Source organism: Stegostoma tigrinum, chromosome 14, assembly GCF_030684315.1.
Source record: "Stegostoma tigrinum isolate sSteTig4 chromosome 14, sSteTig4.hap1, whole genome shotgun sequence".
Taxonomy (NCBI): Eukaryota; Metazoa; Chordata; class Chondrichthyes; order Orectolobiformes; family Stegostomatidae; genus Stegostoma; species Stegostoma tigrinum.
The window spans coordinates 8,749,306-8,775,634 of NC_081367.1; the positions used below are offsets into that span (position 1 = coordinate 8,749,306).

The 26,329-nt window shown below is 42.1% G+C and overlaps 1 protein-coding gene across 2 annotated transcripts in view; it reads right to left on the reverse strand.

The window, feature by feature from the left end:
* The window catches only part of LOC125457905 (glypican-5-like), a 502,368-nt gene that overhangs the window by 273,859 nt on the left and 202,180 nt on the right, over positions 1 to 26,329 (reverse strand). Inside the window, exons 4-6 of one of the 2 annotated variants that reach the window (XM_048542683.2) lie at positions 16,467 to 16,600; positions 6,217 to 6,276; positions 3,704 to 3,829 (exon numbers count right to left, since the gene is read on the reverse strand). In XM_048542683.2, the coding sequence (XP_048398640.2) occupies positions 3,704 to 3,829; positions 6,217 to 6,276; positions 16,467 to 16,600 (320 nt within the window). The remainder of the gene's footprint in view (positions 1 to 3,703; positions 3,830 to 6,216; positions 6,277 to 16,466; positions 16,601 to 26,329) is intronic. The other variant, XM_048542684.2, reaches the window with a different exon arrangement.

Below are 26,329 nucleotides of genomic sequence, written 5' to 3' on the forward strand. Positions count from 1 at the left end.
CCATTTGCTTCATTCAGCTTGCTTCAGCACACACTAATGTCCTCTCATGAATATCAATCCACAGCACCACCATGTATCATTACCAGACTTTAAGAGATAATGGGTCAATTTTCTTCAAAACAGACCATCGCTTGCCAAAGACATGGGATGTGGAATCCAAAATAGTGGTTAGCGCGACCGATTTTCCCGATGTTAAAATTAATAGCCTTAGAGATGGAGGTTTTAAAAAGTAAGGATGCTGAACTCAACATGAGATTATCCCTTTTACACTCCTTTCTCTCTCCTGAAAACAGGGCAGCTTTTATCTCTAAAATCTTTAAATGTAACATACCGTGTCAAGACAGCTCTATACTAGTTAGCTTAACACTTGCTGTAGAAAAACTAAAGGAATCCATACCAAAGGAGCAAACAGAATAATACCTAGCAAGTGAAAATATGACAGATAGAATTTCAAAAGGGAAAGTCTATTTTGATCAACTTCAGTTAATTCCCCGAAGATATAATAAAGCCCACTGGGATAATTCAGTTGATACAAAAACAGAAATTGCTGGAAAGGCTCAGCGGGTTTGGCAGCATCTGTGAAGAGAAAACAGAGTTAACTTTTCAGGTCCGGTGACCCTTCCGCAGCAATTTCTGTTTTTGCTTCTGATTTACACATCTGCAGTTCTTTCAGTTTTTATAATTCAGTGCTTGTAATTTACCTAGGTTCCCAAAAACCTTTCAATAAAATACCACAAAATAAGTTAATGAATACTATCATAACTCATAGACAGGTACAACTAGCAGAAGAGGGAACTGACTGCAAGACAGCAGGAATAAAGGGTGATTATTTATAATGACAGAAGATAGGATGAGAGTTTCCAAATTGTTGGAAACTACGTTAGCAATATCGACTTTGGAATCAGAAACCAAATTTCTAAATTCACAGGTAGCACCAGATCTGGCATGGAAGGGGTGGAATATTCCACATTGAGTTAGATTCACATAATCTACAAGAAAACATTAATGAAATTTCAGAAATTTACTGGTAAATGAATTTTAACATAGATAAATGTGAGTGATTACATTTCGTAATAAACATAAGACGAGCGCTTAATATTTGGAAAAGAAGAATCTAGATGAGGGTAGAGGAGCAAAGGGGTTCGGGAATATAAATACACCGAACATTAAAAATAGTGATGTAAGTTAATGAAGCTGTAACAAAATCAACCAAACATTAGGATTCATTTTTATAAGGAGAGAATTGAAGACAAGTTGTGGTAATTGTTCCAAACCTTTGGAAGACCACACTTGGAGTATTATGTACTGTTTCAATCAACATATTCAAACTATTATAGACGGAAGTATATATAGAGGCATTGTCATAAGCTTGTCAAGCTTATACCTATCAGGGAATTAAAATGGGTTGGGTTCCTCCTCAAAATGAGAATGCTGAAGACTGACTCAATAATGGTCTTTCAAATTATGAACGGTTTCAATACAAGAGATGCTGAGTTTTTTTTCCCCACTTGAATGGAAGAACAAAATTAATCGTCAAGAAAAGATGGCCATGAAGAAATTGAACAGAGAACTCAGAAAAACAATGCTTATAACCAGAAAGCGATATAAATGTAGAAACTCTTCCCAAAGGGACTGGTGGTGATCAACAGCATACATCTATTTAAGGGGAAATTGGAAAAATCTATGAGACAGAAGGGAGGAGAGGTTTATGCTGTAGGAGTTAGATCTTGAAAGATGGAAGTGGAGCAGGAATCCTGAAATGGGCTGGGCCAAATGGCTCACTTCGGTGCTGTACATTTGATATAAGTCTACTTTACATAACGTATTCAATAAGAAGTTTTCTAACCCTCATAGTTCTTTAATAGGCAGGACAATGCATTGAATAAAACTTTGCCTGTGGGATAAACTTAAACATTGAGAATTTCAAACCAAACATGCAAGGAAAGTAGTTAACAGGATAAGGTCAGTGCCTGTCTCTTCCACACAGCGATAATGCACATGACATCTGGTTACAGAAGTTTGCATTCAATTAATAAATGACGAGAACAATGACAGGTAATGTAAAGGACAGCTCTCCTGCCTTCCCTGCTTGGAACTGTGTTTTAATGAATTCACTCACAGATTGCAGGTATTGCTGGCTAGGCTAGCATTTATTGCCCACCCTAAATGCTCCAGAGAAAGTGGTGCTGCCGCCTTGAGGGCCACAGCTGTCTATTTGGTTTAGGGGCACTCACAATGCCATGAGGGAGGGAATTTGATTTTGACCTATCAACAGTGAAGGAACTGCCTTGTATTTCCACGACAGAATCATGTGTAGCATGTTCCCATGTATCTACTGCTCTAATCCTACCAAATAGTTGTGGTCATGGGGTTGGAAGATGCTGTCTAAGGATTGTTGGTGAATTTCTGCAGTGCATCTTGTAGATGATACACCATGCTGCTACTGAGTACTGGTGCTGTATGGGGTAAATATTTCTGGAAGTGATAGCAATTAAGTGGGCTGCTTTGTCCTGGATAGTGTCAAGCTCCATGCAGTTTCTTGATGAGTGGCACCCATCCAGGCAAGTCCAACAGACTTCTGACTTGTGCCTTGTAGATGGTGGGCAGGTTTTGGGGAGTCAGAAGGTGAGTTACTCGCAGTAGGATTGTCATCCTCTGACCTGCTCTCATAGCCACTGTATTTACATGGCTAGCCCCCTTCAGTTTCTGGATGATAATAATGCCCCAGGACGTAGATAGTGAAGGAAGAAGCAATGGTATTACCGTCGAACATTAAGGTTCTTGTTGGAGATGACTATATCTGAACAGTTGTGTGCCGAGAATATCACTTGCCGATTATCAAAATTCATCAATTTTCTCTTAGTATCCCACGTTATTTTAAACATGTGCCAGTTCATTTGCCTTTAAGTTTCTATATGGCATTTTCCCATAAACTCAAAGTAAAATTCCACAGCAGACTGTGTTCCTTTCATTTGCTATAACAGTGCTACATAAAGTCTGTAAGTGCCGGAACTCTGCTTAGAAAAATATGACTAACTGCAGATCCTGCACTTTCTTGCACTTCCTCCACCGCAAATGGGGAAGGTTCTGGGCTGCGTACAAAATCTGAGTTCCAGAGTTAAAAGATTTTCTACAATCACAAACTTATGAGACTAGTGCCAAAGCGTGACTGGTATTATCTTCATAATCTTCTGAACCAATTAGAAATTGCTGTTTTTTCCTTGGTTGTTCATTTGCAATGCCCCATTGGCAACACAGGGCTGTTGGGATATCACATCTGCATCTCCCAGTTCTTTGCTTGTTACAGATCAGTAGCCAACGCAGCTAACTCCCAACAGTAGAGATTAATAAGAGATCCTTGGATCATAGATAACCAAATGCAAACAGCAGACAATGGAGCACAATGGAATACATCAAGAGATTGTGCATACCCAGTCCTGCTACTGTAAATGTAGCCAACATTTATGTATCCTTATTCCTGTCACAGTCACACTCAAACACATTTCTTGAATTTGGACGTGGATCAACAACACAATTCATTTCTGCAAAACCACGAAGTAAAGAGGGTACGTTCATAATGCTTGTGCAATGCAGCATATCAATAATATATACAAAGAGGGCCAGAGGTTAGGGCCACAGCTGTCACATCTAATATTATTTCACACATCTAATATTATTGCAATTTTGCAAGCCAACCACTTACCTTTCCACAACATTTCCCCCATTCCAGCAGGTTGAGCTGTCATGAGGCCGGAGATCTCCTGCACAGATCTGCTCTGCTATAGAAGCATAAAAGGTCCTATACCGTCGGATGTAGTTCATGAAATCCCTGTTGAAACAAAAGTGAAGTCAATCCGCCAATGCACTCAAGTTCAATATGAATAAAACAATCCAGTATACATGAGAAAGATGTATCCACCGCAAAGCCAGTGAACAACCCACTCCACTTGTAAATATAGTAGTATGGCATTACATCACTTCAAATTTTCCATCTGAGCATGGGTTTCTACCATTAAGGCATCAATGGATGGCAGTCATCCTTCAATCATATCTATTTTAAATTCCATGTAAAAGTATAATGTGAACTCTGTACTCAGAATTTGAAGATCTAAGTTCTACTTGAAGAAACAAGAAATGAGTCTCAGGATTATTGAATCAAAGTATTTGATAGTCTTAAGAGTGTTCAGATTTTTCTTCCCACATCTTTTCGAGAAAGTTTTTTAGGTTTTGGAATATGATCTGCTTCAGCCAGGCTGCAGTTTATTGCCAGCTCTTCATCCTTGAGAAGGCGGCGACCTTTTGAAACACAACAGTCTAGTGTCACACTGGAGAAGGTGCTCGCAGGATGCTGTGAGAGTTGGAAGTTGGTTTTCGATGTACAACATGAAGGTAAATGACTAACTGGGTTTGTTTGAGTTGTAAATAGGCAGAGCTACTTGGAATTTGTCCTACAAGGTAATCATATTACGCATGACCTATGAAGCAATAGATTTGTAGATCAATTGCAATAATATTAGATGTGTGAAATAATATTAGATGTGTGAAATAATATTAGGTGTGACAGCTGTGGCCCTAACCTCTGGTCCTCTTTGTATATATTATTGTAGATAAGGTAGGTGCATCTTCTCATGAGATCATTCTGTGCATGTTTTGTCCTATTGTGCTTTTAATCTGGGTTGATTGAAGGTCTTTGACTATGGGACCATCTGTACATCATCAATGCAATTAATACAGGAACAGTGTCATTCTCCCACAACAATGCATCAAAATGACTACAAGCGACTGTTTCTTTATAGAGTATTGCAAATTATTGGAAATGTGTAAGATACAGATTTGAAGAGGCTTGCTTTTTTTGTCAGTGTTAGCTCAATGGTAGCATGTGTGTCTTCAACAAAAGACTGGGGATTTAAGGGCCACTGACAATTAGTTCTAGTCTGAAGGTTTTATGTGAATTTTGTTGACTCTCAAAATGTTGTTCGTACTCTATATGGATTTTCTTTTCTCTCTATAATTATTTTTATATTGTACCATAAGTAAGGAATAATAAATACTCCCAAAGCAAGTAAGTTTTGATATGGTCTCAAGACAGCACTGAAAATATTTTCTGTAATTGGTTCAGTTCATGAATGCAGCTAACCATCACCTTCATACATGCACAGTTGGGAATATGTGAAAAATGTGCTACATAAATCCAATCTGTAGTTTATAAATGTATTACTGCTTATGGGAACATTAAGAATAGAGTTAATGCCTGAAGAGAAAAGTACAAATGTGCTTTCTAGGCCTGAATGGAATGTGAATTTGTATACCCTGTATAAGTTACAGACACATGATGGTGAATGAATTTTATGAACATTTGTCTGATTATCTTTGTGCATCAGAAGAAATTTAAACAAAACATCACTAAAAAGATTAAGTTACATACTGTATGTGATATACAAAAGAGAGTGCAGATGCTGGGGTTCTTGGAGCAGACCATGTTAGCTGATCCTTTGAAAGAGGCTCTAAACTCAACATGGCTTTGATAGAGTAAATAAGGAGAAACTGTTTCTCAGTCTAGAAAGACCAATAACCAGCAGTCCTGGATTTCAGGTAATTGACACTGGGAAAACATGAGGAAACCTTTATTTTTGTCCACAGGGAACTATGACGATCACAAATACGCTACCTGAAAGGGTGGTGGGAATAGATTCAAAAGTTACATTCAAGATGAAATTGACGAAATAGTGACAAAAGCAAGCAAAGCAGTGCAATAGCAAGATGGAGCTACTCTAGAGCTGGGAGTGGGATTGATTGAAAGTTCTACCCAAGAAGCAGTACAATAGAAGGGGCTATGGGAATGTCTGCCCCACTGTCTAAGTCCATCATTCAGGCCTGAATCCTGATGGGATGAGGGTCACCTTTATCTGTTTGTCTATAAAATGCTGCATGATTTCTGCTTGGGTAGCCTGAGGACAGGTTGGTGGTGTATGGCAAAGCAGTTTCAAATTCTCAGTAGATTGGCAACAACAAAGAAATGGAAATAGAAGGAGGAGCTTTACAGACGTGACACACTATTGGGATAAAAGTGAATGAATGGACATTGTACTTGTCTTGAGACCGATACAAAATGAAGGAACTACTTCCCTTGAAAGAGCATTGATCATTCTCCGCGTGTACAGCATTTGTTGTTGCTTTATTTTTAACAAAAACTGCCCGCTGTGCGGGTTGTCTTACCGAGTGTTCTTTTTCATTGTCCTAGGCCTATCAGTCTTTACTTCTTTCAGAGGCAGGGAGCTGGACAGAATCGCAGGCAGCAAACATCAGTCAGATAGGGCAGCAGAGTGTTTTAGGACAAGGTGAATGGACCAGGGGAGTGAGAGTGAGAGAGAGAGAGAGAGAGAGAGAGAGAGCAGGAGTGAAGGAGGGAGGGAGGGAGGGGAAGAGGAAGAATATGATGAAAGAGAGAGAGAGAAAAACAAGTGAAAACAATGAAACCGCACAGAAAAATAAAACATCATGCACGTGCTTATAAGCGGGAGGCAAATCAGAAAGAAGCATAAAGGTGCCATTCTCCCTCAATCTGTGGAAACCAGGACATGGAGATTCATTTACTGCCTCATCCTCGCGATTGAACATAGCAATGTGGACATTAGGGGGGACAGATCACTGACAGAAACAGGAGATTGAGCCACACAGGAATGACTTTGGGGATGATCTGATGACAATTAAATGCACATTCGTCCTCTTTATCCTTAACCAAAACCTTCACTGATTAAAAGTCTGTCTGGGCCTTGAATATACATAATGACGCAGCCTCTACAGCCCTCTCTAATCAAGATTTCCAGATTCACTACATTTCAGAGAATTAAATCCTCCCCATCTGCAGAAATATATGTGCAACAGCAGCAACCTTCCGTGGTGTTCTTGTAAAATGTCAAGGAGCTACCCAGGAGAGCTCTGAAACAAAACGTGACACTGAGCCACATAACAACAACAACTTGTAGGTACGTAGCAGCCATAATTCAAAGAAACATCATCAAGCGCTTCACAGGAGCATTTTAAAATATAGCATACTGCTAGGCCACATTAGGTTTGATGACCAAAAGGCCTGGTCACGGTAGTAGATTTTAAGCTGTGTTAAGGAGCAGCTTGAAGGAAAAGGAGAAAAGAGAGATGGATAGTCAGAAAGGTCCAATAATAGAGCTCAAGGACTAAACAAGGTCACCAATGGGAAGTCAGTAAAATATACAAGAAGCTTGAATTAAATAATCATGTATATTGCAGAGAAACAGACATTTGGAAAAGAGTGCAGAGGGGTGAGGTGAGCACATAAAATGACATGATTTAAAATCAAAGTTCTTCAGAGGCCAATGTAGGTCGGTGAGCCCAGCGTGGTAAGGAATCAGGACTGAGCGTGAGTTAAGCAGAGTTATGGCTGACCTCGCATTTATTGGAGACTTGAACAGGGAAGACCACTCAGGAACACATCAGAATAATCACATGTGGAGAAAAGAAAGAGGCAAATGAGGTTTTCAACAGCTGAGAGGCGGCATGTTGTAGCCGTGTTACACAGGGTTCAGAGCAGATTTTAACAGGCATGGAAGGTTTGAATTATGAAGGAAGGGTGGGTAGTCTGGTTTCACTGGAGAGCAGTCAGTTAAGAGGTGACCTTACGCAGGCTTGTAGAATCACGAGCGGTATAGAAAGGGAAAATGATAGGTGGGCTTTCCCTAGGACAGGTGGTTTCAAGACTAGGGGGGCTAATTTTTAAGGGGAGAGTAGAGAGATTTGAAAAGGACATGAGTGACAAAACTTTTACACTGACGGTGGTTCGTGTTTGGAATGAACTTCCAGAGGAAGTGGTTGATGTGGGCACAGTTACAACATTTAAAGGGGCTTAGATGAGTGCATGAATAATAAAGGTTTGGAGGGGTATGGGCCAAGAGCAGGCAGATGAGACTAGTTCAGTTGCGATTATGTTTGGCATGGACTGGTTGGTCTGAAGGGTCTGTTTCCATGCTGTATGACACTGAGTGTCAACAAGCTACGTTAAGTATTGGCACAAATATGAGGGTCAAAGTTCATCTCAGATTCAGATACGAAATCAAGCTTGCAAAAAAGTTTGGCTTAATCTCGAACACTTGCCTGGTAAAGGAGGTACCAAGGAGCAGCGTTTGGAGTTGCAGCTAAAGATAAAGGCTTCAGTCTTTTCAATATTTAATGGGTGGAACTTTCTGCTCATCTACGACTGGGATAGCACATAAATGGCTGCATAAGGAGATAGTAGGGCAGGTGACAAATGTGCTTAGTCTAAGAAATTGATTTTAAGAAGAGTCTTAAAGGCAGAAAGAGGTAGGAAGGCAGACAGTCTTAAGGAGAGAAATTCACGTCTCAAGAGATTTAGCAATCAAAGCCACCAACAGCAGCACAATTCAACTGAGGGATGTTCAAGAGGCCAGAAGTGGAGAAAAGTGTAAGGACAGGAAACAAAAAAAAAGTGATGCTGAAGGAGTTAACATCAGGGGGTTTGGAAACCAGAGACTGAATGGAGGGCTGTAAATTATCACTTATTTACTTAGCTGTGTCTCAGCACTTTAGAAATGACATAATCAAGCTACAGGATTACAAAGAAGCAAAATTATCCACTCCATTAGGCTAAATTGGAGACCATTTGCGAAATTTATGGGAGCAATTTTCTAAGTGCACGCGGCCAGCCGACAGCATTCCCCACCAGGCGCGTCGATCAACAACTCAACCACAGGCTATAGTAGTGGCTGGCACGGATATGCGAATAACGCATTCATAAGACAGTATCTTCTTCATTTTAATATATTTAGTCTGAACGTGCTCCTATAGGTTTAAAATGGAGGCAGTGTTTCACACATTTATCTGTAAGCTGGTGTTGGCCCTCTCTCAGTGGTGGAACATGTTCATCGCTGAGCTAGGAGGTCCAGGCACTTGACCACCTCATCTGGGCAGACAGCTCAGTGCAGTACTGTATATCTGCTGATATCTGCCCTTTCGAGTGAAAGTGAGCAATCCACCCCCAACACTTTTTTAAAGAAGAGGGCCTTTCTTCTGGGCCTTCTGATCACCATTTATCCCACAGTCAATGACAACAGAAAGCATGTTTGCTGAGTCAGCGGCTTCCTTGTTGTTTGTGGGAGTTTCGATGCGCCAACTGGCTGTGCCATTCACCTGCATTCCAACAGTGACTACACTTCAGTGATGACAATGTGTCCTTGAGCAACAAAGTCTTGTTTTACAAAGGGTCACAGACCTTGCCTGATCCTCTAAATGAGTGGGGCTTAAGCTGCTGTGAAGCCAGTGACAGAACATGAAAGAAAAACAGGACTAAGAAATAAAAGTTTGATTCCCACTATTCAAGCTCATTGAAAATTCCTTCCCCCCCCTCCCCGCCATCTATCAATCTGTAATTTCCTTTCTTCGTTCACAGGCTGCTGGAGTTGTGTGTGCAGGCCTGGTGTCCTCACCACAGAAAGAATGTGGTAGCTCTAGATGGGTTCTCCAGGATGTTGTCTGAGATGGAGAAATTGAGCGACAAAGGCAGACAAGATAGGCATGAAATAGTAGGAACTGCAGATGCTGGAGAATCTGAGATAACAAGGTATAAAGGTAGATGAACACAGCAGGCCAAGCAGCATCAGAGGAGCATGATGGCTGACATTTAGGTCTAGGCCCGAAATGTCAGCCTTCCTGCTCCTCTGATGCCGCTTGGCCTGCTGTGTTCACCCAGCTCTACACCTAGATAGGCGTGTTTGCTTTAGAGCAGTGAAGACTGAGGGGGAACAAGATTGAGGGGTGTAAGATTATGAAGGGTATGGACAGGGTAAATAGAGAGCAGCTGTTTCCCTAGGTTGAGGGATCAATCACAGGTGGGCATAGTTTTAGGGTCAGAGGCAAGAGATTCAGAGGGGATTTTGAAAAAAGCATTTTCACTCAGCGGTTGAGTTGGGGAGGCGATGGCCCAGTGGTATTATCGCTGTTAATCCAGAGACCCAGATTCTGGGGACCTGGGTTTGAATGCCACCATGGCAGATGGTGGAATTTGAATTCAATAAAATATCTGGAATTAAGAATCTAATGGTGCCCATTGTCGATTGTTGGGCAAAACCAATGGGCCAAAGAGTCTTTTCTGTGCTGGGTGAATCTATGGATGTAGGTGTCACTGGCTGGGCCAGCATTTGCAGTTCTTTCCCAAATGCCCTCCAGAGGATGATTGTGACCTGCCTTCTTGATCTGCTGCTGCCCACAGGCTGTACATAGACCCACAATGCTGCGAGGGAGTTCCAGGATTTTGACACAGCGACACTGAAGGAACAGTGATATCTTTCTGAGTCAGGATGGCATGTGGTTTTCAACTGTCTCCTCAATACCCCTGACTCAGAAACTTGTCTCTGTTCTAACATTCCCTGCACTCCACCCCCCCACCACCATTGCTGTAACTGGCTAGGTCCAACACCCCTCACTGCTATGAACCAAAGTACTCTCACAGAACCCCAGCACGAAACACATCATCAGAATTACGAGTGGCATGGTACGGCAGGGTCTAGGGAGGGGATTCTGATTGGCTGTGTGTGTGTGTGTGTGTGTGTGTGTGTGTGTGTGTGTGTGAGAGAGAGAGAGGGGGTGAGAGAGAGAGAGAGAGAGAGAGACGGGGGGGGCAGGGGTGCGGGAGAGAGATAGATACTAATCTCCGGTAGTCTCAGATCTCCCTGCCACAAGACAAAGGTTTGTCAGGATCATATGATCATGCCATATTAAAGATCTCATGCATGCATCGTTCAAGCCCTAGTAAGCAGTAACCCCACATTTCCTGGTCGGCCAAAATGTGAACAAAATATATGGAGCCTGCTCAATTGAAATGGTTGGATGCTGACTTAATCATGAGAAAATCACTGGGTCACTTTTTAGGTGTTTTCTGAAGGGATGAGAGTGTTTACAGCTCGGTAATGCTATATGTCTGACTGAAGTTCTGAATTAAAGCAGATACAGTGCCCTACAGTACCATTTATCAGCACAACAGTCTATGGTTGATCGCACAGCGCACACATTGTGCTGCAAAAATGTCATGCAGCTGATTCGACAACACAAAAGCTGCAAGGAAATAGTTCATGTCAGCAGACTGAGCAAGCTTTCATTAAAACAGAGAGATAAGCCTCTTTCCAGAGAAAACAAACAGTAGTCACTATGAGTGAAAGATAAACCAGCCATAGAAGATGTAATACATTTCTTAAAGGTTGGACACTGTCAATATTTGATCACATAGGCTGCTTGCATGAGAAATGAGAATAAGAAAGTGTGTCTTAAAGCAATAGTTAACTAGTTCAGGAACAAGAGTTCGGGAATCGAACCCGGGCCTCCCACGTGGCAGGTTTGTCTTATAAGTGAGTAAAGGTTGGAACAGAGCAGGCCAATCACTTATTTCAGTGTGATCCTTGGACCAGGCCATACAAACCAAATTGCTTGCAAGTGTTCACACAGTATGTGTAAGCTGGTGATGTATTACCTTTTGTTTTCAGTGTTTCGTGTAAAATCTCACTTGAATAAAGAACAATTGTGTATATACTGTTGTGACAGCTGCCTTGGGTCATCGATATCCAGAGTAAAGCTGACAGACCAGGGTAAGTAAGAATGAAAACTTGCACCCTGAAGATGAACTTTGGGGCCTGGAATTTCAGAACATGTATGGACCGGAATATCACACCTTCATTATCACCTTGAGATCTCTTGTGCTGCAAAAGTAGCATCACTGCCCTGAACGAAGCTCAATGAGCAGTAGCAGCTCAGCTAAAAGAACGAGGTGTTGGACATATCTTTTTCTGGGAGGGCAAATCTGATGCACAGTGCAACTCCATGGAGTTAGATTCACCATTAAAAAAACACAATCAGAGGAGGCTATGGCTTGGAGGGGAGCTTGAAGATGGCATTCCAGAGCAACAGCTGCCCTTGTACTTCCAGGGATGTAGAGGTTTGGAAGCTGCAGTTGAAGGAGTCTCAATGATTGCTACAGTGAAGTGCAAATTTCACTGGCCACACCAGGGACAGTGGTCTAAATAGCTTTCCATGCTACTGTTGAGTTGTTGTTCCATCATCTTACGTACCTAGCTTTATTGCCTAACGCTTCTGCACATTGAAGTCAAGATGTCTCTCTGTAGTTCCTCTTTCTTTCCTAGTGCCATGGTTAAAAGCTGCTGAAAATGCTTATTGCAGACTGGGCTGGAGTGTGGCGATGGTGGTGGAGGATTCACATTTTAATGGGATAGAAAAAGAAAATATCATTCATTCACCACAACACATTAACATTCCACTGAAACAGCTGGAAGATCTTTGGTTTACAGGAAAGCTGATTGTACTGACTCTCAATGTCAGGATACAAAGCTTGAACAGCTTAATAAACATTCTAAACTACACATAAAATCACAGCATAATGTATCATAGCAGGAAGCCAGTCTACCTTTCATGGGCTGGCTCTTCACCGTTCAAGGTCACCCAGCACAAGTTGAAGATGAGCTCAGAATTCTCACAGTATCATAGAATCATGCAGCTTTCTTTATTCTCAACTAATTCATTTATATAAATGATTATAAAAAAGTGGACCCAGCGCTGGTCCCTGTGGAACATCACTGATCACGGGCCTCCAGTCCAAAAAAAATCCCTCCACCACCACCCTCTGTCTCCTGCCACGAAGCCAATTTCATACTCAATTAGCAAGCTTGCCCTGAATCCCATGTGATCTAACTTTACTAATTAGTCTACCATGCGTAACCTTGTCAAAGGCTTTACTAACGTCCAAATAAACAATAAAAACCTAAAGAACTGCGGATGCCGTAAATCAGGAACAAAAACATAAGTTGCCAGGAAAGCTCAGCAAGGTCTGGCAGCATCTGTGAAGAAAAGGATCAGAGTTAACATTTCGTGTCCAGTGATGGATAATGGTTAAAATCATGGATGATGGATTATGATTAATGGCAAGGACTGTCAATTGTTTTCCCTTCCAATCCAAAGACACTGAGACAGATGTATCCTTCTTGTTACAATCTCAGCCAGTGTCAGCAAAAAAGAACAGCTCAAACCAGGAGCCAACACTGGGATCTTTTGTTGCCAACCATCAACTCATCGTGGCTTCAGATGTAGGAACCACAGAGGATTTACGACACAGAAGAGCAACAAAGCTAGACCCATTACCCTGCAAGTCACTGCTTTTTTTTTCCAGTCATTTGTGGGATGTGGGCGTTGTTGGCTGGGCACTATTGCCAGTTGCCCTTGAGAAGGTGGTGGTGAGCTGCCTTCTCTTAAGCTGCAATTTAAGCTAACATCCAGGTTCTATTTATATATGTTGAAAACTTCTACCTTGACTACACCACCCCACCTCCGGGTGAAAAACTGTCTCATCTCCTTTCTGTCAGTTACTTTAAATCTGTTCCCTCAGATTTCTGACCACCTTCTCCCCACCTCACTTTATTCTTTATTCTCAACTAATTCATTTATATAAATGACAAAAATAGTTGGCCCCTATTTATCTCGGAGGCTTACAGTTTTATGCATCTCAAAGAAGATATAGAAACATAGAAATATAGAAGATAGGAGCAGGAGGAGGCCATTCGGCCCTTTGAGCCAGCTCTGCCATTCATCACAATCATGGTTGATCGCCCTACTCAGTAGCCTAATCCTGCTTTCTCCCCATAACCTTTCATCCCAGTCACTTCAAGACCTATATCTAGTTGCCTCTTGAATACATTAAATGTTTTGTCATCAATTACTTCCTGTGGTAATGAATACCACAGGCTCACCCGCTCTTTGAGTGAGGAAATGTCTCCTCACCTCCGTTCTAAATCGTCTACTCCGAATCCTCATACTGTGATCCCTGGTTCTGAACACACCCACCCTTGGGAACACCCTCCCTGCATCTACCCTGTCCAGCCCTGTTAGAATTTGTCAAGTCTCTATGAGATTCTCCTCCCCTCATTCATCTGAAATCCCGTGAAAACAATCCTAACCTAGTCAGTCTCTCCTCATATGTCAGGCCCACCATCCCCAGGATCAGCCTGGTAAACCTTTGCTGCACTCCCTCGAGAGCAAGAGCATCCTTCCTCAGAAAAGGAGACCAAAACTGCACACAATTCTCCAGGTGTGGCCTCACCAAGGTCAAAGTATAAATGCAACAACACATTCCTGCTCCTGTACTTGAAACTTCTCACAATGAAGGCCAACATACCATTTGCCTTCTTTACCGCCTGCTGTACCTATATGCTTGCCTTCAGAGACTGGTGCACAAGGAACCCAGGTCCCACTGCACACTCCCCTCTCCCAATTTACAGCCACTCAGGCAGTAATCTGCCTTCTTGTTTTAGCTTCCGAAGTGAATAACCTCACATTTATCCAAAGTATACTGCATTGGTCATTGATTTGTTTACTCACCCAACCTATTGAGATCATGCTGAAGGATCTCTGCACCCTTGTCACAGCTCATCCTCCCACCCAACTTGGGATCATCTGCAAACTTAGAGATGTTACATTTTGTCCCCTCATCCAAATCATTAATACATATTGTGAACAGCTGGGGTCCCAGCACTGATCCCTGTGGCACCCCACTAGCTACTGCCTGCCAATTTGAAAAGGACCCAATAATTCATACTCTTTGTTTCCTCTCCGCCAACCATCTTCCTATCCATCTCAATGCACTTTCCCCCAATCTTGTGCATTTTAATCTTGCACATTAATCTCTTACGTGGGACTTAGCAAACACTTTCTGAAAATGCAAATATACTACATCAACTGGCTCCCTCTTGTCAGCTCTACTAGTTACATCTTCATAGAATTCCAATAGATTTCTCAAGCATGATTTCCCCTTCATAAATCCATGCTGACTCTGTCTGATCCTGCCACTGCTTTATAAACGCTCTGCTGTAAAATCCTTGACAATGGATTTGAGAATGTTCCCCGCTACTGATGTTAGGCTTACCGGTCTATAATTCCCAATTTTCCATCTACATCCTTTTTTGAATACCGGAGTGACATTTCTCACCCTCCAATCTGCAGGGGCTGTTCCAGAGTCTGGAGGATCCTGGAAGATGACTACCAATGCATCCACTATTTCTAGAGTTACTTCCTTAAATACTCTGGGATGTAGATTATCAGGCCCTGGGGATTTATCAGCCATCAATCCCAACAATTTTCCCAGCCCTATTTCTCTACTAATGTTGATCTCCCTCAGCTCTTCCCTCTCACTAAATCTTGCAACTTCTAACAATTCTGGTATCTGACTTGTGTCCTTTTTTTGTGAAGACAGAACCAAAGTATGTATTCAGTTCCTCAGCCATGTTTTGTCCCCATTACACATTCCCTATTTTCTGATAGGGATCTACATTTGACTTCACCAATCTCTTTCTCTTCATATACCTACAGAAACTTTTAGCATCCATCTTTATGTTCCATGCAAGCTGGCTTTCATACTCTATTTTCCCCTTCTTGATCAATCTCTTGGTCCTTTTTTGCTGAATTCTAAACTGTTCTGAATCCTCAGACTTATTATTTTTTCTTGGCCAATCTGTATGCTTCTTCCTTGGATCGGATACAGTCTTTTATTTCCTTTGTAAGCCATGGATGGTCCCCCTTACCGCTTTTGCCTTTGCAGCAGACAGGAATAAACAGATATTGCAGTTTCCCCAATGTGTTCCTTGAATGTTTGCCAATGCTTATCACTGTCATCACTTTAAGTAACTCTCCCCAATCTATATTCCTCATCCCAAGGCAAACAGAAGAACCCATTCAATCTTTTTCTATTCACAATTACTCAGTCCAAGTGACATCCTCATAAATGTCACCTACATCCTCTCCAATGCAAACAGATCATTCCTGTACTGCATGTTCAGAACCGTACATAGTCATCTAACTAGTATGTAACTAATAGAGTTGACAGAGGGGAGCCAGTTGATGTAGTATTTTTGCACTTTCAGTCTTACATCAAGTTCCAGCAAAATCTCCCACAAGGCAGCTTTCCCTGTTTCGGCACTTTCAAAGGTGGCACAGAGTACCCTTGCACCATTGCAGAGCGGCACACTGGGGCATTTGGCTGAAACTGTGGATCTCATAGTTTTACTTTACGCAGGTCTTTGTGAGATATGACCTGACACATCCTCCAAAGAGAAAGGCAAATGATATTGTTACCTATGCACTTCTGCAGCCTTGTCAACAGGTTGAGCAATGGTTGAGATCTACCTCACCAGGAAAGATGCACAACCAAGGGGCATGCAACCACTTCAACCCGACGAAGGGGCTGCACTCTGAAAATTTGTGATTTCAAATAAACCTGTTGTGCTACAACCTGGTTTCCTGTGATTTCTGACTACGGTCACTCTACACCAACACCGGCACCTCCACATCATGGCAACCAAGGGATGTCAAGGAAAGGGAAAGTACTTCATCCTATTAAGACTCCACTGGCAGTAAAATGTCCTTACCTTCTTCTCTGGATCAGGTTAGCAAACGGGGTCACAGCCTGGGGCTTGAGGCTGGGCATGACTGGGATCCGTGCGATGTTTTCCTGTGATGTAGTTATTGCTCGCTCTTGGGGCTGATCACAAACCTTACTCACCTGCAACACAAAAGCACACATGAGCATTCAATTCCATTTTGCAAATAAATCATTGCAAGGGGTATAAAGGTAAAACAGGAGTATCGTTGTTAAGATTAGATTAGATTCCCTGCAGTGTGGAAACAGGCCCTTTGGCCCAGCAAGTCCACACCGCCCCTTGAAGCATCCCAGACCCATCCCCCTATAACCCATACACCCCTGAACACTACGGGCAATTTAGCACGGCCAATCCACCTAGCCTGCAGATCTTTGGACAGTGGGAGGAAACCAGCGCACCCGGAGGAAACCCACACAGACACGGGCAGAATGTGCAAACTCCGCACAGACAGTTACCCGAGGCTGGAATCGAACCTGGGTCCCTGGTGCTGTGAGGCTGCAGTGCTAGCCACTGAGCCACCGTGCCGCCCCAAGCTTAGTGTCTACTTGGTTCTTAACACTGCCATTTTCCAACTCATGTTTCAATCAGCAAACAACCTCAGAGAGGCACAAGTGGCCATGAGGGACATCATAAACCCAGTGTTGTGAAAACAGAACAAGTGCACAAATACCAAATGCAGGAGTTAGTGCTGAACTGCTGCTAACTCTACTTCCAGACACTGTCCAGATAAAATTCCCACTCCTCCAGCATTCAATCATCCACTGTGTACGCTGTTCAGTTACTTTTTTTAGTTCTTCTATGCTCTTATTTAATAAATAAACACACTTCCATGCCTTACAAAGTGGTGGTTAAGAAGCTGGTAGCTGACCAGTGAAGGACATTGCAATCAGACTACAAATTTAGCAGAAATAATCAACATTTTCCAAGTGAAATGGATCCACCCGAGAAAAAAATCGATGTTTAAGTTGAAGAGGGGGTTTTTGAAAAGTTTCATAGAGACAGCAAGTGATGCAGAGGCAGAGATGTTTACAAAAGGTGTTCAAAAGAAAGAATCAGAGCTGCAGAAAGATCAGACTGGGATCAAAAAGGATGGGAAATGTACAGATGACTGGACAAAAAGAACCTGAACATCTGAGAGGGAATACAGAACACAAGCTACATTAATGCACCAAGATTCTTTTGCACCATCTTGAATACCCATGTTTGTTGACAGCTCCACAAATAATGACATTAGCCCTCTGTGTTCTCGGCCACACAATTATTCATGCATGAGCCTTGACAGTTAGACCCAGCAGGCTACTGGATTCAAAGCTGCATTACTGTATGCATTAGACCTGATTTCAATGCACACCAACACTATGTATCTCCCAACATTAGCCTGGAGACAGTGACTGGGGGAAGGTATATCAGCAAGCTCATCCAGCTCTATCATAAAGGCAGAGAGCCACTTCAGTGCCACAGTGATCTGACCAGCTAACTCGGTACAAATTAAGAGAAAAGTGGAGCTCGCTGCTTATCCATAGCCCAGTCCATTTTCCAACTGAACCACTCAGCTCCAAACTTTTAAAACACCCTCTCAAATCGCACTTCCTCATTGATGAAGAAAACTGGGTGTTCCTTGCTCTTCAGACTCTTCAATGAACAGCAGCAGCTGTGGTAACATATTGTCTTCACGATGGCCATTTTATGACCCTGTGTGTTTTTTTTTATTGTGAATGTGAAATAAACACATTTTAGGCACATAATCATCATGACCTTTTAGTCACGGAAATCTCGGCAGCCAGATGGAAATACATGTTATTTCTGAAGCTGGATGGCTATGCTGAAAGGAACACTGTTGTCCACGGAAAGTGGTGTCAGTTTAAGGTTATGGGTTGCTCTGAATGAGGTCTTCAAGACTCTGATGGGCAAAATAGTACTTGATTGTTTTCACTGTTCAGCAAAACAAGACAGCAGCAATGTGAGAAAAATCACACAAAAAAAATGTACGCAAAGGCTTGGCTTAGGGTATTAGCTGCTACATTCCACTGTTGATACAGAATGTACCATTTTTTGATAGGGAAATTCGAAGGAAGAAATGTTAAAGGCTGTGCACAGTGAGCAGCAGACAGCAACTAAATCAATTGGTCCATCTGAAAACTGCTGATGACTTGCCTCGACAAAAGTCTCACATAAGCATTTTGCTGCAACCACAATCATAGAAAGGAACTGTCTCCTTGCTTTTCTGCAAAATATATCAGGACATCAGTTATATCCCCCCATTTAACACCTCAAATGTGTAACAGAACTATCCCAATACCACATGGGGTATCAAAATCGATCATATACACAAATCTTTTAAAGTGGGGCTTGAACCCAAAACCTTCTGGCTCAGAAGTAACAGGATGACCAATGAGCCAAGACTGGCACATTGGTACCAATTACTTATGCGCAGAGTTCAGCTAGAAGCCATGGAAGCTTTTCTTGCTTGCAGACCTAGTGAGCTCTGCCTTGAATTGTCAGAGTGTGGTCAGCACAGCTTCACTGTGAGTGTTTAAAAAGATTTGTTCCTGCAAATGGAAAATGTAACCAAGATACGGAAAGCAGGTGAAAACTGGCCTAGAGTTGTTTTTCTGACCTCCTAAACAGCTTCCATCCTGGGACGGGGGCAGGAATAATGAGTTTACAGTCATGTCATGTTAGTCTCTAACATATAAGTGCTACCCAGGTGAGTTGTAGCTCAGTGCAAGGTGTGTTGTCGTTGATCTGTCTCCTTGTGCTAGAGAAATCTGAGAGGGCTTCTGAGTCATGAGTCAGTGACCACTGATAAAAAGGTACCTGGGTAAAGGTAGATAAAGACAGTGAAGATAGGATCTGTGATGACCCTCCCAGTCAAATAGTTCATTCACACTTTTCCGGGTGCTCTGGTTTCCTCCCACAGTCCAAAGATGTGCAGGTTAGGTGGATTGGCCATGTTAAATTGCCCGTACTGTTCAGGGATGTGTGGGATGCTTCAAGGGGCGGTGTGGGCTTGTTGGGCCGAAGGGCCTGTTTCCACACTGTAGGTAATCTAATGTAATCTTTTCATTTTTGAACAGAGGAGCATTGATTCTCCAAAAGCACCTTCCTAGCATGGGTCATTTGTCCGTCATTATTTACATTAGGAAATTGCAGAGCACATTTCCCACAGCTTGTTATCCACTGGGAAGCAACATGCACCTGAACTCCCAAAATGTGCCACAGCACATGAGGCTCCAGTTATAATGGGGAGGCAATGACCTAGTACTATTATTGCTGGGCTTTTAGTCCAGGCAATCCTCTGGGGACCCAAGTTATATTTTTACTATGGTAGATTGTGGAATTTGCATTCAGTAAACAAACATTATTTTGAATTGAGAGCCTAATGACGACCAAGGATTCATTTTCAATTGTCGGAAAAAACCGCATGTGTTTGACTAATGTCCTTTAGGGAGGGAAACTGCCATCTTTACCTGGTCTGGCCTACATGCAATTCCATAATCACTGAAATATGGTTGACTCCTATCTGCCCTCTGCAAAATTAGGGTTTACCAATAAATGCTGGCCCAACCAGTGATGCCCCCACACTCTGTGAATGAATGTGAATAGTAAGCGCTCGACACAGTATCATGTGAACTCTGCAAGCCTTTTTCTATTAGCATTCCCAGGCAGCCAACATGGAATCTGTACAACAGACTGTTGTAGGAAACGAGAACAGCCCAAAAGCATCTCATTTGAAAAAATTCAATCAACAGAGCATTCCAGACGAGGGTTTATTCCATTGCAAAAGTGCTGGCCTTGCCAAAACATACTGTCAGAGCTATCAAAAAGAAAGCATTAATGATAATGTCTACTGTACCATGTCATATCCCATATAGCCCCAGCATCAAAGTTCAAACTGACAAATTCACACTAACAATAAATGCATCAAATGACAATTTATTGACTCTTTATTAGGACAAGGCTGGTACACCATGTGACAGTAAAATAAATATGAAACACATGTTTTCTCCTTAATTATCGGTTCTTGTTTGAAAAAATGGTCTCAAGTTTTTGCTGATATTGTCTGTGAACTCTTGATGCAATACTCTTGTGTCTCCCGAGGCACTGCTGTACAAATATGTGCAACGGTTTAGATTCATTGGATTGTTACTTTTGGAGGGCAGTCATTCTGCCCCATCATGTCCAAGGCCAGCTTTCGCCAAGAGCAACTCATTTCATTAACCAGAACTGCCTTTCCAAAAGCCCTGCTCCTCGGTAGACACCCAGTTAAATGCTGAAAGCCAGGATTAAATCTGCCCTCATCACACCCCTAGGCAGTGCATTCCTGATCCACAACTAGTTGTGCAGGAATGTTTTTCTTTATGTCATCTCTGGTTCTTTTGTCAGTTCACTGAATTCAGACCCCTGATCTTCGTTCAGGATTGTGTTCTCGCCCATGGCTAAACTAGTTGGCAGGTTGCAGATTAACCATCTTCCTCAGGCTGAACCATACCCCTAACAGAAGCACGCAACCACCACTCTATCCCACTCCAATATTTCTGCATTCAAGTACTGTGTCTAGTTCTGCGTGTTCAGTTATAGAAAATATATTATTAAGCTAGGGAGGGTTCAGAAGAGATTTGGAAGGTTTGAGTTGTAAAGAAAGGCTGGATTGGCTGGGACTTTATTCACTGGAGCATAGGGGATTGAAGGGTGATCTTATAGAGATTTATAAAATCATGAGGGAATTAGATAGGGTTAATGATAGGTGTCTTTTCCCTTGGACGGGGAATTTCAAGACAACAGGGCATATTTTTAAGGTGAGAGGAGGCAGAGATTTATAAACGACATGGGAGACAATTTTTTTTTTTTTACACAGAGTGTGGTTTGTGTGTGGAATGAACTTCCTGAGGAAGTGGTGGACGTGGGCACTTAAAAGGCACTTAGAGGGCAGCACGGTGGCTCAGTGGTTAGCACTGCAGCCTCACAGCGCCAGGGGCCCAGGTTTGATTCCAACCGCGGGTGACTGTCTGTGTGGAGTTTGCACATTCTCCCCATGTCTGCAGGGGTTTCCTCCCACAGCCCAAAGATGTGCAGGCTAGGTGGATTGGCCGTTCTAAATAGTCCACAGTGTTCAGGGGTGTGTAGATTAGGTGGGTTATAGGGGGACAGGTCTGAATGGGATTCTCGGAGGATCGGTGTGGGCTTTTTGGGCTGAAGGGCCTGTTTCCACATTTTAGGGATTCTATGATTCTATAAGCACACATATAGGAAATGTTTGGAGGGATATTGGTCAGGAGCAAGCAGATGGGGCCTGTTTACTTTGGGATTATGTTCGGCATGAGCTGCTTGGTCCAAAGGGTCTGTTGACATGCTGTGTGACTCTTTGACTCTACGAAAATGAAATGCAACACAGAAATCCCAGGCTTTGACTGCCATCCCGGAGTTCTGAGAGCATTGCATGATCCTTCTGTAAAACCAGGCTCGGTTCTGATCCCCAATATGTGTGTAAGATTGTTAACATTGAGGCAACATTTAGAGTATTACTTGCGTTGCCATAGCCTCCAGGGCTAGGGGCCCAGAGCTGGAAAATGTGATTAGTGCAGTTAGATCTATGTTGACTGACATGGATGTGATGAGCTGATTGGCCTCTATCTGTGCTGTAAATGTCTATGAGTCGATTTAAGATGCTGGTGTTTGTTTGCGATGTGTGCAAATGGGGCCTCAGGAAAGAACAGATGAGCAAAGATATATTTTGAAAATCAAGCTAGCCATAGGTATCCATTCAGGGTCTGTATTGGGAATCACTTCCTTAAATGGTCTAAGATGTCAACTCCAGTTGCCTTGTCTAGCTCACTAACAAGCCCTAAGAATATAACAAGAAAGATTGTTCATGTTCTACAGTAGATCACTCTCTGTTGTACATCCCCAGAGGTGCACTAAACCATCTGGTATTTTATACCACACTATATGAAAATTAGCAAAAAATGGCATTGATGTGGTTTCTTTTAACGGCCCAGTACAGCTTGTACTGTACAGCATAGCCCCCACTGTGATGATCAAATGTTTTCAACAATGAGATAGAAAAGTGCCTCTCTGAATGTGTCAATGCATCCAGAGAACTGTTCGTGTTTTGGATCTTTGAGAGCCAACAGACTTTTAGAGTTAGATTTTATTGTCACAAGTACTCACGTACAGAAGTACAGGAATACAGTTACAAGTGTATAATGTCATCACGCACAACGCCACATTAGGCACAAAGGTACCTGGATTACAAAAAAACTTAAGTACAAAGTAGGGCAAGAGAAATTGAGTTAAAAAGTTAAGCATTACTTCATATAACAAGTATAAAAATCAAGAAATAAGGTTATAGTTCGCATTAAAGTTTTTCTTCATTTAAGTTAGGGAAATTTTATGTTTTATTTGAGGGGTCCCTATGCAAAATGTGCTACAAACTATGCAAATGTTATATCCAAAAGTGTATTTAAGTACTCCTCGGGCTCTGAATTTTCATTTCCATGGACTTTAGTAATGATGAAATGGGTGGATCATTTAATTTTATGCTTCCAGACTGAAGGTACCATATAACACTTGAAAAAGGTTTATAAATCTCCATCAACCCTGAATTAATATGCAACGTGGCAGATATTGGCTTCTATTGAGCACAGATTGGCCATCAAAGAGGTGCCTTTTCGACAAGTGTTTACACAACCGCTGAGTCTGCAGCGTAAATCACTGCTGCAAAGTCCATGTGAACATGTCATCGTGCGATTCACAAAAACGAAGAATCCAGTTCCCTGTACAAACAGAGGGCAAGGGCCAAAAGCCTGGGAAACTGTGATGGTTCTCTCATGCCTTGCTGTCAAAGAATCTGAGTGTCTCTTAATCAGCAGAGCCTATGCCCCACCACAGAAGGTCCAACAAACATAAAGCAGCTGCTGGGTGATTTCCCAACCCTTCAGGATTGAAAGGTTAATTTTCAGAACGTTACTGTGTAAGTCAGGAGATAAATTACAGGGGCATTAACAAAATAAAATGCTATTCTTCATAAACATGTTCCTTGAAAACTTTTATTTGCCAGTTATAAAATCATTGACCAGGAAGAAAGGGCTGTTGGGCCAGAAATCAAGAATTATCAAAATGTGTATCAAGACCAGGCTATTTTTTTTTGATTGGCACAGGTAGGTAGTGGACTGCAACTGAGGAAATGCCAGGTGACCAACGGGTTTGGGCTCGAGGCAGTTGATAAGGTAATGCCTTGCCCACCCTCTGCTCGCCCCATCTGCCCCCATGGTGGCTCAGTGATGAGCACTGCAGCCTCACAGCACCAGGGACCTGGGTTCGATTCCAGCCTCGGGTAACTGTCTGTTTGTGGGGTTTGCACATTCTCCCTGTGTCTGCGTGGGTTTTCTCCGGGTGCTCCGGTTTCCTCCCACAGTCCAAAGATGTGCAGGCTAGGTGGATTGGCCATGCTAAATTTCCCATAGTGTTCAGGGATGTGTGGGTTATAGTGAGATGGGGGTGGGTGGGATGCTCCAAGAGGCGGTGTGGACTTGTTGGGTCAAAGGGCCTGTTTCCACACTGCAGGGAATCTAATCTAATCATTCTCCCCTCTCTCCATGGGTTTCCTCCGGGTGCTCCGGTTTCCTCCCACAGCCCAAAGATGTGCAGGTTAGGTGGATTTGACATGCTCAACTGTCCATAGTGTCCAGGGATATGCAGGGTAGGTGGATTAACTATGGGATATGCAGGGTTACAGGAATGGGGTGGACGTGAATGGGATGCATTTCATAGGATTCGTGTGGGCTGAATGGCCTGCTTTCACACTGACCCAACCCTGACTTCAGAATCCTGAATACTTCCAAAGATGCCTTACTTTTTTTTTGGTAATTCACATCTAAAATTAATGCCATCAAATTTTTCTCTTTTTGTCAGAGTTGAACGACAATGATGCCATCTTGACCGTATTCTCAACAATTAGCAATTGTTCATCTCACTGTCCAGGGGAATGACCATTGCTGTTCTTTAGTTTCAGTAGTTATGATGTCACCACACACTCCTCAACCTCCAGGGAAAAAGTTAATTCTCCTGTAAGGCCAGTCCTATTCTCACTGTGTCCCCCCTATTAAATGCAGTGCTGCAGTCAAACACAAAGTCCTTGTCTAAAAACATCACACTTGCGCTCAGGTCCCTTGCGTAAAAATACCATTGTCCTTCCTTATTTAAATGATTCTCCCATAGCTGTGATGTCACACAAAGCTGAACAGCATGATAACACCTAGGACAAACTCTACGATTGGAAAGACATTGAAGGGAACTAAAAGCATTGGCCAAAACATTAACAATGAGAAATACTGTGAAAACATGCAGCTATCTTAAGCTATCTTAATTAGCAAATTAATGTTTACAATTTGCAATCTTCTTCTGGAAATGATTCAGTTGCTCCAACTAACATCTGACTAACTTGCCTTTATTCTGTTTTCATTTGTTTGTAGAAAGAATGCCTGAATATTTAGCTTAGAAAGATAAATGCACAATGCACCAGATAATGGAGCACGTGCCCCTGAATGGAAGGCATGGAATACAATGGCCAATTTCCCATATTGTGAAAGGCATAAGTGGAAAGTGTATGAGTAATTCTGATATCAGTGAAATGAAGAAGAATAGTGTAATAGTCAGAAATTATGCATTAGGCATGAGCAGCAAAAAGGAAAACTAAACTATGTAAAGTAAGTAAACTTAGATAGCAATAATAAAACTATGAGCAAAGCATTAAAGCAGAAGCTTAAATAAGTGTGCATTATACAAAAGCTGCAAAACTGCCAAATCTGATAGCTAAATACACCAGGCAATAGATACAACAGAAAGACAGGAAATGAGTGTGGGGGTAAAGTGCGAGGAGAGGGATCAAGTAAATTTGCTAATGATGAATGAAACAATTGCAGTGGTAAGAGATGATATAAGCAGTCAGGGGAGACTTTATGGATTGAATTGAGAAATAGGCAAGGATCTATAGCTGCATGGTAGTTGTGCATAGACTCTCTCGTGCACCCACCAATTTGTTGAATGTATTAGCACAGAAGTTTGACAGGTTGGGGCAAAGGCAGAGTCAATTCAACAGGGGGAATTTGAACTTAAATATAGATAATCAAGTAAACTGAACTCAGAAAGGTAGCAAAGTTTCACAGTGTGTTCAGGATAATTTCTGTAACACATATGTCCAAGCCTGACTAGGGGTGTGTGTGTGTGTGTGTGAGAGAGAGAGAGTGATATGATTTGAACAGTGAGCCAAATTTAAGTAACAACTTCACAATGTGCAAACATTTATCTAAAATCTAAATAATGGTTTAATATTACACTTGGACAGGAAGCAATGTTAAGTAACTTGAAACTTGTGAATGGGTAAAATGACAGGGCAGTGGGAGATGTTCAAATGAAATGCAGTAATGAAACAGATCCTGGTGAAATGGGAAAGTTGCAAAAAGCAGCAAGAATTGACAAAATAATTAAAGCTGTAAAAAAAATGAAAAGGAACATGCAAAGGTGTCCTAATCAAAAACAAAAATCCTTTGTAATTACATTTGGAATGTGATGGTCATTAAGAAAAACATGGCTGCCTTAAAGACTGACAATGTGGACACTTTCAATAAAAGTAAAGATTTGGCAAGTATGGCTTGTGTCATTATAATGATACATCAGAACCCGAAAGTATGCACAGTCATCTTCTTAACTCCAAAATGTGCTTTTCTTTCAATAAAAAACTAATACATGAAAAGAAAAACTGCATATGCAAACTCAGTAACTGACCAAGTCCTGTGTGAAGCTCTGTAAATTGTCAGGGAAACTTCAGAAAGTGAGAAACTTAAAAAGAA